Genomic DNA, 19,156 nt, shown 5'->3' on the forward strand with positions numbered 1-19,156 from the left:
AACAAGGTGTTTTAGGAGGAAGCATAATTTAGAACAACCTCCACATCATAAGCAATTTTGATCCCTTAAAATATTGCCTCTGTAGGCAGCGCACTACATTTTGGAAAAGAGAAAGTATCTATGCTTTTGCAATGGCAGGGCTTTTTTTTAAACAGAGATAAAGGGACTAATCTGAAAAGAAAACAATGACAGCAGTCTTTCATTCTTATCATTCATCACAAAAATGTAATTGAAAGTAGATTAGACCCAGAATAATTTACACTGCATTAACCCGCAGGTGCTTATAATTCCTATTGGATATCCTATTGGACTTTAAGGAGTCATGAAAAACCTCTCCAAAATTATGGGCCATTTTTGTTGTAAACAAATGCATGAATTCTGCATGACTAATGCATATTTTCAACATAATTAAAAACGAACAGCTTACTAAGAGGTGAGTATGTATGACATTTCACTCAACTGGCAGCATAATAGCAGGCACTTATCAGAGACCGATCAAGCCTGAAGAGAATCAGGAAGTGAATATCAGTCCACCTGGCTTAAGAGGAAGTCAACAAAGCCGCATTCAAGCTGACTGACGTCAATCACAACCCACCGCACCTGACAGGAACTCCTACTGACTGCATTTCTCATGCTCTTAGCTCAGTAGAATGCCACTTACCACTTTTCTTCCGCATTACGCACTGAAGACCTGGTACCTTTTGCTGTAGGCCGGACTTAATGCAGTATGACCTGATTATTTACATTCATTATTGATGTTACAAGTGCATTTTCAGCCTTTTACTGAATCTACTCAGTGTTACATGGACTCATGTCCCCTTTATACTTTTTCCTACTGGAACAAGAACATAAATGATACACACAGAGACAATATTCTATATCCCTTCTCTTCCACTCTATTTGATTTTTCCATCTTTCCTAGAAACATATTGTTTCAACTGTGAATGCATCATCCTAATTACAACCACCAAACCAGACTGTACAGGTCAAATACCAGCAATCTATAGTCTTTGTACTAACAGTTTGACCTTTTCTATACATTTTCGAGCATATTTTTCTTTCTATGACACAAATGTCCCCCAGAGTGCTTTCTGAAGTTCGTAAACATGTTTTATTTTGAGGCTTTTGCCATTTTTTATTTATACAGATAGTAGAGAGGACAAAGGGAATAATTTGGGGAGAGAAAATGTGATTAGGACTTATTACTAATCTTATTACTTTTTTTTCACAGCAAAAATATTTTCTTTCTCGTTTTATTTATTCATTTGTTTTACAGTACAATGTTATACTTAAACAAGAAAAATACATGTCAGTGGGGTAAGTGGGGTATCCTGATTTAAGAATGTTTAGATATTTTACAGAAAAACAAGACAAAATTACAGTGTACAGTACTCTTACACAAACTTTTGTCCAAGTTAATTTTGTTTCATAGCTTTTGAGTTAATACATAAGGTTGTGTTACAAGAATACAGTCAATTACATAATATTCTTGCTTTTCATTAAACAAAACCTGCTGAAGATTGCATTTTTATGAACACTCTTTTTTCTATTTCTCCTCTAAACGTGAACACTCTCTCTCTTATTATCCTTCAGAAATGACCTCACCCCGCCAAGGTTTTCTTGACATTTCTAAGAAAACAGTTTGGGCTGTATAATAGAGGCTCCAGTTAATGGCCTTGTTCTGTTTAGTTAGCATAGATTACAGTTTTTCTAAAATCTCTGTCTGGCGTGTTCTCTGATATCACACTGGGAGCCATCCTCAAGGACAGAGAGTGAACTATGAGGAATTTTCCCACCCGTTATACAAAGCCTTCAAAGGTAGGCCTGTTGTTCATTGTGTTATTATATTTGGCAGGTGTGCATGCATGTGAGAGACCAACATGTAGCAGCCATGGCCTTTTCCTATAGTCTAACACGTTCTGTGCAACTAGACAAAACAGCCACTAATATGGGCACCGTGCTTGAATGTGTGTGTATGTGAGTCTACTAAACATTTCAACACTGCCGGGCCAATCAGCAGAAGCTGCGGTAGAGATGAGTGATGATGAGGGATACAAGAGGGCAACGGCGTGGGCAGTCACGTAGCATGGCAAGAGGTCTCTCTATCATTAAAAATATACTTAAACACAGCACAGCAAAACACATGATCTTTAAGATGTAGTTAATTTAAAAGCATGGGAAATGCCTTTAATCTAAAGAGTAAATACTGAATACCTAGGATTTGACATGTTTAACCCAGAAAACAAAGATTTTTTTTTTTTGTATTTTGGAACATTTAAAAAGAAATGTTAGGAATTACCATGAATAGTCAATATTTGAAATTCTGCACTCACTTCATACTTGCAGGAATAGTTCACCAAAAAAATGAAAATTTGCTGAAACAGATTTGGAGAAATTTAGCAATAAATCACTTGCTTACCAATATCTCCTCTGGAGTGAATGGGTGACATCAGAATGGTAGTGTAGCAAATAAAAACATCACAATGACAATTCACATGACTCCAGTCCATCAATTAACATCTTGTGAAGCGAAAAGCTGCATGTTCGCAAGAAACAAATCCACCATTAAGGCGTTTTAACTTTAAACTTATTGCCAATCCATAATTCATAATAACACTTCCTTCAGTGAAAAAGTCCATCCACTGTTGTCCTCTCATATCAAAATTCAGAGACATATTTGTTTAGAACTGTTTTGGACTGTTTCCACTTGTAAACAGTGTTTGATCTGTGCATAATATTTTACTGATTCAGATGATACAACTTTTTAAACAAGGAAAAGCAATATTAGGGATAGAGGACTAGTATTTTATATCACAGCAACAGTTTGAAGTTAAAAAAGTGATGTAAAAATGATGTATTTGTTTCTTACAAACAGATTTTCACTTCAAACGATGTTACTTGATGGACTGGATTCTTGTGGATTATATTATCAGCTGTTTGGACTCTCATTCTGACGGCACCCATTCACTGCAGAGGATCCATTGGTGAGCAAGTGATATAATGTAAAATTTCTCCAAATCTGTTCTGATGAAGAAACAAACTCATCTAAAACTTGGATGGCCTGATGGTATATTTACATTTTCATTTTTGGGTGGACTATTCCTTTAAATCAGTTTGCTGTTAATATCATTTATAATTTTAAAAAATCAGAAAAATGCCAAATATAAGGATTTTCACCAGTGGTCTATGATATTTGGATCCCATTTTCAAAGGAAAAAGGAATAAATCCTGCACACTTTCCCTACTTGCAAATGTATCAAAAATAGATTTATTCACAGCGTTTCGGTCCTATGACCTTCATCAGGCATACACGACCCTGATGAAGGTCATAGGACTGAAACATAATAAATCTATTTTTGATACATTTGCAAGTAGGGATAGTGTGTAGGATTCATTCTTTTTTGTTTTGATGTTTGACCTGTTTTTGGTCTTTTATCCTATGCACCTATTGATCACCTACAGGTCTGCGAGGGTAATTGTTGATTGATTGGACCCCATTTTCAATACATTTATACAGGTGTGAAGTTATAGGACTTACCAGGTAGGCACACTCTGGTGATGGGGGGCTGGTTGGACACAGGGGACCTCCTGCTAGAGGAAATGTTGAAGAATTACTGAAAATGCAGCTGAATAAATACAAACAAACAATTATGACACAAGCAGAAAACCCCTGCAATTCAAACACTTCTGTGTGCCATTCTTTTGCGTCATCTATAACTGTAACAGCATAATGCCAAAGCACAGAGCATATTTCCACATTAAAGAAGAATGAAAGAAGCTCTTTTCAAGCCTGTGCATTTTGCTATTTTTTTTTCTTAAGTGCATCATGGATTTGATGTGACACTGCCCTTTAATACAGACATATTATTATGATATCACAGGGTGTGTCCTCTTTTCCGCATATACTTCCGTAGAATTTCCCTGCAAGTTCATCTGAACTGGGTTGCCCTTGGACAGACTAGTGAAGAGCCCAACAAAAGCCTCTAACAGTGCGGTATAATTGCCCTGACGTAGATTTATGGTTATTTGGAAGGGCGAAATAGTTCTTCCGTGAATAACAGCAAGTAAACACCTTTTTTCCCCATTTACCCTCATTGCTCAGGTGGAAAAATGGAATTTTGGGGTATGTGGAAATCTTCTCCATAGGCAAATGATTTTTGGCTGGGGTTTGAAATCTTGAAAACTGGTGACATGTTAAGTGGAAAATGGCTCTAGTGAAATGTCAGTGTGCATGGGTGGCCGAGTCCATAAAACAAATGATTGGAAAGACTCCCCTCTTGTGGTTGCTCTTACAAACAACAGAGTGGACTGTCAAAAAGAAAAATAATTAAAATGTCTACATATATTAAATTTTTATTTAAAAATATAACAATAATAATAATAATAATAACTATAAATATTTTAATATAAATTAACACTAATATTACTACATTATATAAAGCCTTTTTTTTTTTAATAAATGTACATTTTATAAAGCTTAACTTATATTAATCACTTCATACAATACAAGTGTGTTATTTGAGCTTTTAAGACTTTTAGCAGCATTAAGAAAACTGTTCCAAGCTTTTATTTGGTCTGTGCTACTGACGTAATCCCTGTTGGTGGAGTTTGGTTCATGTAAACAGTATTTTGTGGATAGTTAACTTACATCATATTCTTCTCTGGCTTCATTGCATGTATCATGTGAAAGTGACAAGGTTTGGTAGTTTTATATTGTCAAAGGAGATAAAAGATCGGATTTAACTTTCCGCAATTTTATTCTTCAGGCTAGTAAGAAATTCTATTACACAAGTCTCATGTAAACATGTATAAAGTTTTGTGGTGTAATGTCTAATACAGTGAGTATTTTAATTTTTAATTTTTATTACAATACAATGCCTTGCCCCGTAAATGCTGATTGTAAGTCCATTACTGCATGTGCATCTTTTTTTAAACTGTGGGACAAGCCCACATGTTTTTACAAACATTTCTGCAATCAACAGAAAAAAATTCATTATTATTTTTTGAACATAGAACAATCATTTAAAAATCTGCTATTTTTCAGAGACAAAAAACGTTTGAATTTAGTGTATTTGAATGGACTATTGGATTAAGACTTTGGATAAAGATTCTGTTTACAATAATACTCACTTATTAGATGTGCACTGAACGTTGGTCAAGACAGTAAAGTTGTTTCGGACACTTCGAAGGCTTGCTAGAACCTAGAAAAAGACAGAAATAACATAAAACGGTGAGTTAAACCAAGCACACATCCATTTGAAACGCAATCCTTAAAGAAACATGACACTGATGTGTTTACCTGAGCAAAAGGTGTGACTATCAAGTCATCCCCATGCCTGTAATCAAGTGAGAATACATTAACATCTTGAGAGGTCGAGACGCAAACAAAGCAAACACTATCATTTAAAGTCAACATGAAAACAAAACTGAGCCTATTTTTTTTTAATGGATGTCCTTGGTCTTATTGTGAACGATTCATTGGTTAATTTTAATCCAGAAAAGAAGACTGGCTCTTTTTCTGAAATGACTTTCCTTTTCCAGCTGACATCACTAACCAACAACCAAATAGCTATTGATTGGCTTAGCAAACTCTTATTCGGTCTTGCTAAATTCCCGTCTTGCATTTTTTCATGGTAAATATCTAGTTTCAGTCAGTAATATTTCACTCATCAGACTCAATTGTCAGATGAGGTTCCTTTCACTATCAGGGCCATAAATGGCACCAAAAAATGGGTTTCCGAGAACAATCCAGCACATTCCTCAGGGTTCAACAGATATTTGGCATCTAACGCTCTGGAAAATGCGTTCTTATATGATTCCAGCCAGAAGGCTTGGGAAATAAGGCCTTGATTGAGATACGTTCTGGTATGCAAATCTCACTGCCGTGAGCAGCAGCGCATAAATCAACTCCACTAATCAGCCCCGCCTCCACCTTTACCCCGCAGAAATGTTTGGAAACAGAAATACTAGTGTTGATGAAAAAAGAGGCATAGTAAACCACTTCAAAGTTCTCAGATTACCAGATGCTGGATGATTTAGTTGTGGTGACAAATAAATTAAAGTGGCTTCCTAGTAACTTGACTCATTAGTGAAGATGATTCAGTAATTACTCTTTGAAAAAGTACAAAAGTAAAGTAACTGAACTGACTATATCCTTCCTTAACAGATGCAATGTGCAGGAAAAAGTGTTCAGGTTTACGCAGTTGTTCCCTTAAAAAAGCTTAAACCAACCTATGAATGTTTCCTGGTCTTGGCTGTTATAACATCTCTAGGGACCTGCAAACCAGTTCATTTTGGAAGGCAAGACCAGCAAGCCATTTAAGGCTGGTTTAAGATGTTGTTTTCAACAGGTTCAATACATAAAAGGTAGCTCTTAACACATTTAAAGCAACAACAACAACAAAAAAAAACCCAACTTTACTCACAGTTCTGAGGCGATAGAAGAATTTCGAGACATTGACTTTGGTGAGAGGTCATAGTCGCTGTCTGAGCGGTAGAGGAAGGACTCTCGCCGCTGATTGTGGCCTGGAAAGTTTGTGTGCAGAACCAGGCCAGAACCTGGTGAGGCCTGGGGGTCCAAAGGACTACAGCTTGCAGACGGGCCATTTTCCACATCAAAACTGCAATGGCACAAAAACAAACAGAAAAAAAAAATACATTAAAATTTAGGTAAGAACACATACATCTGTTTAATGGTCTTGGAATGCTGTCATTTTAACAAACACAAATGACATCTCTATTATGTGTTCTATTCTCTGACATGTGTTCTATTACTTAACACACTTTTCTCTTACTGATGACTAAGACTGTTCATTCGAAACCAAAAACAAGTCAATACTGATCCACCTTGGCAATCCTCAAGATTCAAAGTTATATATGGCTTAATGAAAATTTCAGGAGAAATACGCAAGCTGTCCTCTGGGACCGGAGAGCTCTGGAAAGTCTCAAAGATTCCCAGCACTTGGGGCGGAAGCACGTCTCATCTTTCCAAACCGTAAGGAAACATAGTGGAAATGGTCTCAGCCCACATCAAAAAGAAGAGAAGCAGGGGAAACACATTACGTTCAAGTCAAATAAACAGTTTCAAAAGATGCTTGTTTTCAGTTCAGATGTGCTTGCGATTTCAGAGGAAGCAGCGATGGTCTTTACACTCAGAGCGCCAGAGGTTTGGTGAACTTTCATGGTTACTCCAAACACTGGAGAGTCTCAAAGTAAAAAAAAAAACATTTGAAGTAAACTAGGGAATAGGAGAACCATTGAAAACCAGTTCCTTGTTTTGCTGCTGTTAACCAATGGAAATTTACTACACCACACATACATGCATGAATTTGATAATGCTATTAGAATATTTGTCTAATGATAATGAGAGTTATTGAGACGTTGCTGAATGGCCTGATCCACGCGGAGGTCCGGCGTCTGACAACCAACAGCTAACACTGAATCAACATCCTCCTATTGTGCCCCCTTTTCCTGTTAGCCGGCCATTCACAACAACCATCAACAGCATTTGTGCTTTTCACACTGCATTTAACCCCAGTTTATCGCCTTTTTAAACCCAGCAAAGGAATGTTTCACACTTGGTTTTTTAAAAAGGGGTAAGCACATTTCTTGCAGTCATGGTCTGAGAAAATGTATTCAGGACAAATTAGATTGTACAGTCAGGAATAAGTGCAAGTGCTGTGCAAGAGCGAAACAAGTCGTTATATAAACAGGTTGTGTGCTGTGTTTAATCAGTCAATGACACTGACACCTCAAATATGTAAATACGAATGTTAACCCAGGTTTTAATACAAATGGGATCTGAATTTATGGATAATTGTTGGGAAATAACATTTAAATAACAGCCTGTACAACTGTTTTATACTCTAGGTATGTCATTTAAGAAGTTCAGATTGTCCTCCTTGAACAATAAATCGACAAAGCGCCACAGCCTCTAGATACCGGAATTCCCTGACCTTGGCATCTCTGTGAAATGTCATCTTCAAAACTCAATTATAAAAGCATCTGTTTACTTGGTCCTATTGAAGTGTTTATGTATTCTGCCTCTGTCTTGTGATTACAATCAATTCATCCCTCATTTTCTTGCAAATGTTTCTATCTTGTGTTTACAGTGGCAGAGAGAGCTCAACGCGCTGCAAATGAAAAAACACCTGCAAATTAAGAAAACATCTTCATCAATTTGACAACACACACACGATGCAAATTCTCACAACACAACCAAATACAGAAACGCGCTGCAAATTCTCACAACACAAACAAAAACAGTTTGCACATGTAGAATGTAGAACCCTGCTTGTTGTGGTCTGTATACTTGCGCGTTTCTGTATATGCAGCACGTTTCTGCATTTGGTTGTGTTGTGAGAATTTGCAGCGCACTTCTGCATTTGTGAGTATTTGCAGCGCATTTCTATATTTGGTTGTGTTGTGAGTATTTGCAGCGCGTGTGTTGTCAAATTGATGAAGATGTTTTCTTAATTTGCAGGTGTTTTTTTCTATTTGCATGTGTTTTTTCATTTGCAGTGCGTTGAGCTCTCTCGGCCACCGTATGTGTTTTCTGTCTATGTATTCCTGTTTGCAGTGTAGCTTGTCCCATTTTGGTATTTGTTCTTCTTGTTTCAGTTGCAGTTGTTTCTTGTCATGCATTATGAAGTATGCTTGAGTTTCCTCAGATGCTACTTAAATAGTTTTTTATCAATATTGTTGTTATTGTTACACAAAAGTACAATACAACTGAAAAGCATAAACTAAACTGCTTATTTGATAAATGAGATCATCAGTCAGATATGAGGAGTGAGATACTGCACTACGAAAAAGGAAAACCACAAGAGATTTTCTGATTTGTCCGCAATGCTTGTTTCTCTCTGCATGCACCAGCAACATATAAGTGAAGCAGCAACATTTCTGCTGCTGCGGCTCTATACAGAAACTAAAGTGATTTCTGGGTTACTACATTGATTCTTTTCTTTAATAACACCTCTTATTATAAAATTGTTATAACATAACTTAGTTCTATGATGCTTATGCTACACTGCTTAAGTGTGAACATCCAGGAAGGGTGTGACAAGTCAGTAAACAACATTGCTTACAAATACTCGGTTTTAATAAATAGGTTTACATTTTGGTGATTTCTCTCCCTATGATATACAGTACATTCAGCCTGCTTGATCATTTATTCCACTATATAGAAGGCTTTATGATATAAAGCAAAAACCGCCATTGACTCAACATCAAATGCTGAACAAAAGAATCTAATCAGATGATGCAAAGCCAGACAAACACTTGCACGGAAACTGACTGACTGGCAGTTGTGTTTTTTTTCACTGTGAAATTGATTCACAGAGTGGCATTTCTTATTGCACTTTTTTTAACAGTATCCTTTAAATGGAAATTCTTTGTAACAAATTTTCAATGTTAGTCTGACAGGCAGCTTCATAAAGTAGCTGTCGTGTCTAAAGCAGAATACACTTTTGAGGTCATTTGAGCTCCCTGGAGAGGTCAAGACTGAAAAAAAGCTACCAGGAAACGATACCTCTGACCTCAGCTGTAACCAGAATCTCTGATTCCCATGACATTATAATCACAGAGTTCATTGAAATGGTGATAGTAGCTTTACATTAACAGGAAATTAACAATCATAAGTTAAGTAAAACAAGTTAAGCACAACTAGTTGACATCTCACAACTTAAAGACCCCATGAAATCCACTGATGAGTGCAGCTTTCTATGATGTGATGATTTATGATGTGAAGTTTAGGCATTTTCAACATTTAAAAAATTTTTTTTTAATTTAAATAGCCCAACAAACTTTATTTGCATCACAACCATGAACCATGATTTGCTACTTCTTGGTAGGCTCCGGGGGAGGGATATTCTCATTCTAGAGAGCATCTGATTGGACAAAAATCTACAGTGCAGGATGAGTCATAAATATATTTGATTTGTTTCCAAGAAGAGAAAGACTACACTGTAACTTTTAAGTCAGAACTAAATATCTGCTAAATGCTAATTCTGTCGATGTTTAGGAGTACACAAGCATATAGACTGTCTTAAAGAACAATCAAAAAGACAGACTAAAGGCCACAAAATACTCCAAAACTTCTCCATTATCGCTCTATGGCAGTGTTATTTTAGTATTATTTATATACTATTACATTAGTATTATATTATTTATATACTTTTATTTTATAGTTGCAATTTATACTTTAATTTCAATTTAAGTTTTTTTTTATTTTGTTACGAGCTTTTGTTTTTTTTTCTCTCTTTAATTTAAGTTTTAATTTATTTTTATTTCAGTTTTAGTATTAGTAATTTTAGTACTTCAACTTATATTTATTTCAGTTAGTTGCCAGGAAAACATTTTTATTTTTAGTATCATTTAGAGTTATTTAAATAAATATTTATATTTTATTGCAGCTTTATTTCGATTACTGAAATAAATATTTTTAATAGTTTTAGTTTTAGTCAACTATAACAACACTGCTCAATGAACAGGCAAAATATTTATTGTGACATGAATGGTAATCATCAACAATTTTGAACTCAATAATACTTGACATCAGAGTTGACCATTTTCATCAAAGATCCTGTTGTTTTAAAGTTAAGAGCTGACATTGTTCCATGATTGCCTCACTTGTTTTGATTTGTAATAATTGCACAGAGACAGAATATCACATGTGTTTAAGCTAATGAAAATGTTTTTCAGCGATTAAATAGAATAAAGATGTTTAGTGTTTATATTCTCACCATGAAACAAAAAGGAGAGGATGTTGTTTCCAGTAAGCATCTAATTATCCTGTGACTGCTGTTGAGTCACAGTCTGGTAGCACATACAACACAACAATAGTTTATGTAGGGTAGCTCCAAAAGACATCCTCTACTTGTCTACTTTGCTTTAAGTGTTATTGCCACCACTCTAACAATGGTCCATCTTTAAACAATGAGACATTATAATGTTTTTTTTTTTTTGCAAATCATAAAGGTCTCTCTCTGCCTCACATACATTCTCAGTTCCTCTGTCTGTTAGTGGAACTGTTTGACAAAATTACAAAGTGGACTTCACTATAACATATGAGCAATTATATTACTACATTATCAGACATCATAGATCTTTTGTAATGCTGGATTTGCTCACATGTTTGTGGGGAAGAAGGGGACTTCTAAGGCAAGTTGCACTGGATTCTACTCTGGCATCAGAAACTCAGAGACAGAGGAGGGAAGTTCATATGAGCCGGTCCGTGAGAATATTCAAGGCTGTGGACCCTGCTTTAAATGGCTTTCTATTAGACTGAAAAATGCAGAATGCTGTTTTTCCATGACATATTTCGGAAAAATCAGATGCCCAACTCTGGGGATCATTTAAGATGACGTGGTTGTTTTGAAGAAATCAGTTGGTATGCAAGAGAATGTTTGTTTGTGCCAACTTTAGTAGACTAATCGCAGTAGAAACACCCCCTGGAGTAATCGCTGGTGCCTTGTTTAAATCCCTGGTCCCAATGTCAACTTTATATTGCTTTTTTCTAACCTGTACAGTAGGTTCAGATCATTAACCACACAGACATACTGTAACACTAAAGGTATGACATAGTAAATACATTACAACAATGTTTGTCATTTTTTTTATTAAACTAAAAACTATTTAATATGACTTAACCAGAATACACAAGTTTAAACCAAACAAAGTCATTTTTAAATGTCAGATCATTTATAAATAATTTTGTACGGTAACATGTTTTGTATATTATGCATAAGTATATTTTAAGTGTTCCGTTCAAAATCTTTGTACTGAACACTTAAAAAGTAAAAGTATCTCACAAAGCTCAGTTTCAAGCCACACATTTCTGCCTATTAGCACAAATCCACCAAACGTGGAGATTATCTTTGTTGGCATTTGGAGTCATAGGAGACCTTTACACACCCTGCCTGGACGTCAGAGCAAGGCTGTGTGTAAACACAGATGTTCACAAACTCATTGATTCATTTGTTTGACAATTAGAGTGTATATAATCATGCATTACAGATTGACACAAAGATATATTCATAACTGAAGAAACAGTGCACTCATACACACGGAAAAACTGAAACATGTAACAAATAGCAGAACTTATTAAAAGTTTGAACACTGAACGTTTACATACATACATACATACATACATGAATGCCAGGCCAGGGAATGACTGAATCAAGGTTATTATAGTTAACAAACTAAAAAAAATAAGACCATTTAAAAGTGCATTACTTGAAATATTAACTAATTAACTAAAGTAAAATAACATTTATATATATATATATATATATATATAGTTGCCAAGGCCACGTCTTATTTTAATTTAGTTTAACTTGATGTACTAAAATAACTAAAATTAAAACTGAAATAATAATTTAAAAACAAAATGACAAAAGCACACAAAAAATTACTGAAACCTTAACTAAAATGAAAATGTAAAATATAAAAATAAAAAAGTCAAAATATTAATAAAAACTGTAATAGTATATTATAATAATAGTATAACAGAATAATAGTATCTCAATTATACTAAATTAACACTGAATAAAATCAAATAAAATCAAATAAAATCAAATAAAATCAAATAAAATAAAATAAATAAAATAAAATAAAATAGTGATTTCTATGCAAAACCCATTTCCAAACATCTCATGAGAGGGTACTTAAAAGCAATCTTCCGTCCAATTAGGGAAAAATGTTATCATTCGGGAAGTTTATTTTAGTTCAGAATTGAGCTAAAGCTGTGGTGATGTTTACCTAAACAAAGTAAAGCAAGAACAGGTCTCAGGTTTGAAATTACAGCAGAGGTGAATGTATAAATTGATATCACGAGCACACAGAGCGCGTATAACGTGCGATCCAGTGCATACACACAATAACCTGATGGAAAATGTACAACAGCATAAACACAGAGCTCAGTTTACTCACAAACACGTTCACAAACTGCTTGAGTAACAACAATTCATCACAATGAACTCAAAAATAAGCCCAGAAAAAGGGGGGAGAATAAGAAAAAGTACAGAAAGTGACACTATAGATGAAGATCTGGTTCAGGAGAAAAGATACGGCACAGGAGATGACATCTGATCGCTGTGTGACAAGGGTCCTGAAGAAAGGGACAGAAATTCATGACGTAGACAGGCTGAGAGATGGACAAGTAGTGGCCCATATTTAAAGTAGTACTTTGGATGTGTAGCTGCAGCAATTGCATACATAAGCCAGCAGAAGAAAAAAAATAGATAGGAAGAGAGAGTGTGTGAAAGCAAGTGAACCAGACAGAGTCCGAGGCATAACAGAGAGAGGAAAAAGAGGAGGTTAGTTCTAACCTTAAGGTAGAGGTGTGCAGCCTCTTCACCACCTCCTCACTGAAGTCAAAGTGAACCCTGCCTCTGTGGCAGGGTGACCTGCGGAGCATGGCCCTGAGACACACCGCTGTGCTGTTCAGCACGCTCTAGTAGCGTCTCCCCGGCATGACTCCCCTAACACTTAGTGCCCTCCCACAGAGCTCAACTTCACCGCACAGCCACTTCCTTTTGAAGTCCAGCTGCGCTACCACTCAACTCAGCTCTCTGAGAGAGAACACGGCTGCACATGAAACCTGGGGCGGAGCTCTCAACAAGAAGTCGGAATGTCTGAACACATGAGAAGTTTCATTCCTAAATGGCATTTGTAGACAAAAAAAATAAAAAACACATGTATTCTGATTTAATAAAGAACATACAACATTCCAGAGGGGTTATTAATCTGTTTTATTGCCTTCTGAATGCCTCAAATCATGGTAGGAATACTTTTGAAGAAGTGTAAAAATGGTTTGGGTTCTTTGCGACTTCTGAAATGAAACACTGTCTATTTCAGTGACGAACTGTGGTGAGACTTGTGAGCTATAATGACAAGGAACTTACCACAAAGTACATCCAAAACTATGTGTGAGCATTGAGAGTTACTACACTGCAATTTGTATGTATTGACCTGATTAAATTACTAACAATTATTGCTAATGCATAAACTACAGAGAAACAGACATTAATAAGTAAAAAAAAAACAAAAAAACTATGATATATTGGTACATATTGGTATGTCGATAATGGCATATTCATGTCCTCTTTTTTTTTTTACATTTTAATTACCTTTGCCCACTTAAAGTTAATTTGTAAAAATCTTAATACGTTTAATAATACTAATAATACTGTTAAATGCAATTATTTACAAAAACTATATTTTTTGTACTGTACATTATAATGTTGTGATGCCTAAATTGACTAAAACTACTGATTTGAGATTTTATTCAAAAATATTAAAATAATTATCAGCTAATTGCATCAGAATTGTATTTATTATATAGTATGTTTTCTGTACTATATGCCTGTTTGCATAATGGTTTGACAGACAGCTAACAGATTTAATGAACTTCAGACAGAGTTAAAGTAGACAGAGTTAAAGTTTAATTTATTTATTTTTGTTTTTTTTAATTTATTATTTTAATTTATGTATGCATGTATGTATGTGTATTGATTGATTGAAGTTTCTTAAGCTGAAACAAACTGACATCAGACCTGTAGGACAGCAAAACATGCCATTTTTTTAGTGTGTGTGTTGTTTGATTTTTGCCAAGAGATCAGTCTGTGACACTTAGAACCTCTATTGGCCAAATGTCTTTGTGAATTCACAGGTCAGAGGTTATCAAATCTGAACTTTGGTGTACAGAAGACAAAACTGTAGACAGAGTTAAAGTTTAATTTATTTATTTATTTATTTATTTTTTAATTTATTATTTTAATTTATGTATGCATGTATGTATGTGTATTGATTGATTGAAGTTTCTTAAGCTGAAACAAACTGACATCAGACCTGTAGGACAGCAAAACATGCCATTTTTTTAGTGTGTGTGTTGTTTGATTTTTGCCAAGAGATCAGTCTGTGACACTTAGAACCTCTATTGGCCAAATGTCTTTGTGAATTCACAGGTCAGAGGTTATCAAATCTGAACTTTGGTGTACAGAAGACAAAACTGCATGAGCTTGTGTTTCCGGTTTTGTTTTTACCTCGCATGCATATAAATGCAAGTGAATAGAGCATCAAGTATAGAATGACGGACCGCTGCTTTATTTATTTATTTTATTTTAACTGAAAATAGATACAATTGAAACAACACTATGCAAATATGACTGTACAAATATACAGTTGTTGTTGTTTTTTTTAATGAGCATGTAGAACATGCAGCACATTAAGTTCTGTAACGCATAGTAAAAAAATAGTCCAAAAAAAGAAATCCACTCCAGGAAACATTATTACCATCAATGAGAAGAAGTGTGTTTTGCATTATAGGATTACAAAGCATTCCAATCATTCCCCCTTACAAGTCTTTCCTACTTTACAAGTCATTGTTGTTTGATGTGTGATGACGTGCTGGGTGGATTAAAGAGTTCACTGAAAATCTCTTGTGATCTTTAGTCATCATATAAAATTCAAATAAAAGATCACAGATCTGTCGTCGTAGTGTGCAATGCTAAGTTGCTTACTCGACCATGAGCTCTGCTGAGAGGAGATGAAGCTGTGAAGCTAAACAGAGTAGACTTTGACACAAGACAAAACAATTTATAAGAGTGAAGTCTGAGCTCAGCAGAGGAGCAGAGGAGACAATGGCAGTGCATGGGAAGATCTGTCTGCCGTACAGCTGATGAGAATAGGGAAAGAAAGACTGAGTCAAACAGGCTAGTGTGAATTCAGAGTTGACTCAGTGTGAAAAAATGTCACAAAACTGCCTGTCGAAATGAAACAATTAAACATCATTCATCAAAATGTGTCTAATTTAAACGTGTAAGAACCTAATAGGTAATATTTTTGACTTCATACACTTCACTCACTAAACTATCCTCAGGAGCCATGATTACACCTGCAATTAAATCATTTATTTAATATGCTTTCTTATTTAATGTCATCAGTTTAATGATTTGAATGAAGACTGTTTAATTAAAACCATCCAAAAGGACATGGCTGTTAAGGGCTCAGGGGTTTGTAGTGCACAGAAACCTAGAATGCTAGTACTACTAATGCTGATAAAACTGTGCTGCCCACTAGATGGCAACATTTTACAAATAAAGAAAATCAAGCCTCAAGTAAGACTTAACTGAAATTTAATTAAAACCTTGCCTGCTGAGTCTTTTATGATAATTTGAGCTAGTATAACTTAATTATGAAGAGATTATAAGCAACTAATAATATGAATGAATTAATAGATCAAACTTCAACTAACAATAAAAGGATGACTCATATTGAGTTTGCTTCTGCAATACTCTTAAAATATTTTGACCCAATACTGCCCCTTATTACAGTATTTTACATTAAATTAATCTAAATAAATATTAAATAAATAAATAAAAACTTTCTTTGAAATTTATCTTATTAAACCATGAAACAAACATTGCAAGTAACTGTAGAATGACAAACATATATAAATAGAAAATGGCATAATTCTTTGTAAATTATATATGTTTACAAAGAATATTTACAATGAATTATGCCATTTTCTCATCACTTGGTACACAAGAAAATACCAAAACCATCTGCTTTAAGTCAAAGTCTTTCAAATGTTTAACCAAAATTAAGATCATATGAAGAGCATACTATTAACATTTATACATTAAATACATTAAATACATATATTAAAAAAATCCCACTTTACACATTTCTCACACATTAACCATAACAGTATAAAGTGTGAAGCGTATGCTTTTGCACTTATTTTGCTGTATTGCGAATTATGTTAGGTAATTGATCAAGTTAATTGACAATTGATTATTACTAAATAACATACTGTATTTAATCTAACAGATGTAATTTGGTGTAGTGCTGATCTTAAAGGCATAGTTCACCCAAAGATGAAAATGTACTATTTACTGACCCTTCACTTGTTCTAAAACTGTAAGAGTTTCATTCTTCAGCTGAACACAAAAGAAAACAATTGAAAGAATGTTGGTAACAAAACAGTTGACGGTAGCCATTGACTTCTGTTGCTTTTTTTCTCTCGTCTTACCATCAACTGTTTGGTTACCAACATTCTTGAAAGTGTTTTCTGTTGTGTTAAACAGAAGGAAGAAACTCAAACAGGTTTAGAACAACTTGAGAATGAGTAAATGTTGACTATGTTCATTTTTGTTTGAACTACCACACTAAGACACTCATCTCTGGCAGCATGAACAGCAGTAGAAGGCTGACTAACCGTCTATTGCTATACAAGCAGGAGAATCAGAACAGTCCAGAATCACTAAGCAGACTTCACCTACTAGGTTACTTTGATCCGGTACTTACAACTAACCTCCATAACTGACACCCTGATACCTGAGTAGCAATGACAGACAGGAGACAAAGAGAGGACAGCAGCACACCAGCTCTCAGTTCTAATGTCATTTCTCTGATGGTGTCTGGGGTTGATTGGTGATTGACTCTGAAGCGCTCAAGTAAACTGATTACAAATTATCCTTGATTATAATTTCACCTCAAGTAGTCTACAGGAACGGTGAAACAGAAAACATGAATTAGGGTGTCAAAAATATTTGGATTTAAAGTTTATTTATGGAAAATGTATTTCTGTTACCCTTTCTATATGCAGTATAGTTATATATTTGTAACAGTAATTCTGTACTGTTACAAAATTATAAATTAATTCATTGACTTTAAAAACCTACATCATATTACGTCAAAGTTGGTAAGTTAAATGCATTCTGATAAACTGAATTTGTGAGTCTCAATGTGATATCTGTGTAAGATGTCAAATGATTCATTAGTGATGCACAGACTTAATAAATTTTATAGTCCTAAATTAATAGTCTAATCTCTCAAAATACGAAGAGTGACACTGACTGGGAATCATTCTGACCGATATAAAACAGTATTTGGGATATATGGTTGCTTTTGATTCTTGTGCCCAAAATATCTCAGATTTATAGTTAAATGCATGATTGACTCACAATTGAAAATTTGCTTAATATGTACTCACCCTCAGGCCACTCAAGATATAGATTAGTTTGTTTCTTCATCTGAACATATTTGGAGAAATTTACTCACTAATGGATTCTCTGCAGTGAATGGGTGCCGTCAGAAGTTCAAAAAGCTGATTGAAGCATCACAATAATCCACATGACTTCAGTCCATTAATTAATGTCTTGTAAAGCGAAAAGCTGCATGTGTTGCTTCTGGCTAACATACGAGTCCACTGTTCATAATATTGCTTTCTCCATTGAAAAATGTTGTCTCATCTGAATTATGCACAGATCAACATTTACAAGTGAAGACAGCCAAAACAGTTCTAAACAAATACGGCGGTACGTACGTGAATGGACATTTTTACTTGAGGAAATGTTATTATTATGGATTATAGACTTGTATTTTGGTCAGAAGCAACGGTTTAAAAATTAAAACGCCTTCATGATGGATTTGTTTCAGCGTTTTACTTGACAAAGCATTAACTGATGGAGTTTTGGCGATTATTGTTTTTATCAACTCTCATTGAGCAAGTGCCAAATTTCTCCAAATCTGTTATTGACAGGATTAGACTCACTAATTTCCTCTCACTGTAAACATGAATAAACTGTCAATTCTGAACTAAATCTGTGTGAGCACTAATCGATAGAACCACCTTGAAAAAATACATAAGATGATAGAGAACCATTTACTAAATATTTCTCTTAAATGTCTTAAATTGAAAATCACTGAATCATTGCATAACATCACATACCTGTCACTCCAGGGGATACTTCACTGATTCATGTGACACACTCACTCTCTCACTTCTAATCAAAGTGCACAGACCTTTGTTTACCTGCTCTGTCTAATTGAATCTAACAAGTCCAATAGGAACTTCATGCATCTCTTTGATTTATTCACAGATGTGATGTTCTTTGACAGGTGTGAGACAGAGGACAGCTAAGGAGAGAGAGAGAAATAGAAACAGTTAAAGGGACAGTTCACCCAGAAATGAAAACCCTGCTTTATCTGAAACCATTTGATAATTCTGTATGAAGAACACACTGTAATGAACATTTTGGTGTGTTCCTCACATAAAACTAGGCCTGGACGATAAATCATATTTTAATTGTGATCATAATTTTTGCTTGTTTCGATTAATTAAGCGTATTCACCTGCAATATTTACCTGC

At 34.8% G+C, this 19,156-nt stretch overlaps 1 protein-coding gene across 2 annotated transcripts in view; it reads right to left on the reverse strand.

Moving 5' to 3' along the window:
- The window catches only part of LOC107692372 (cAMP-specific 3',5'-cyclic phosphodiesterase 4B-like), a 92,985-nt gene that overhangs the window by 32,744 nt on the left and 41,085 nt on the right, over positions 1-19,156 (reverse strand). The window contains exons 2-5 of one of the 2 annotated variants that reach the window (XM_016491389.1): positions 6,426-6,620; positions 5,300-5,336; positions 5,131-5,201; positions 3,539-3,588 (exon numbers count right to left, since the gene is read on the reverse strand). In XM_016491389.1, coding sequence (XP_016346875.1) covers positions 3,539-3,588; positions 5,131-5,201; positions 5,300-5,336; positions 6,426-6,620 — 353 coding nt within the window. Of the gene's footprint in view, positions 1-3,538; positions 3,592-5,130; positions 5,202-5,299; positions 5,337-6,425; positions 6,621-19,156 lie in introns of both variants that reach the window. The other variant, XM_016491388.1, reaches the window with a different exon arrangement.

This window comes from Sinocyclocheilus anshuiensis, unplaced genomic scaffold, assembly GCF_001515605.1.
Source record: "Sinocyclocheilus anshuiensis isolate Anshui unplaced genomic scaffold, SAMN03320099.WGS_v1.1 scaffold70, whole genome shotgun sequence".
NCBI classification, from domain to species: Eukaryota; Metazoa; Chordata; class Actinopteri; order Cypriniformes; family Cyprinidae; genus Sinocyclocheilus; species Sinocyclocheilus anshuiensis.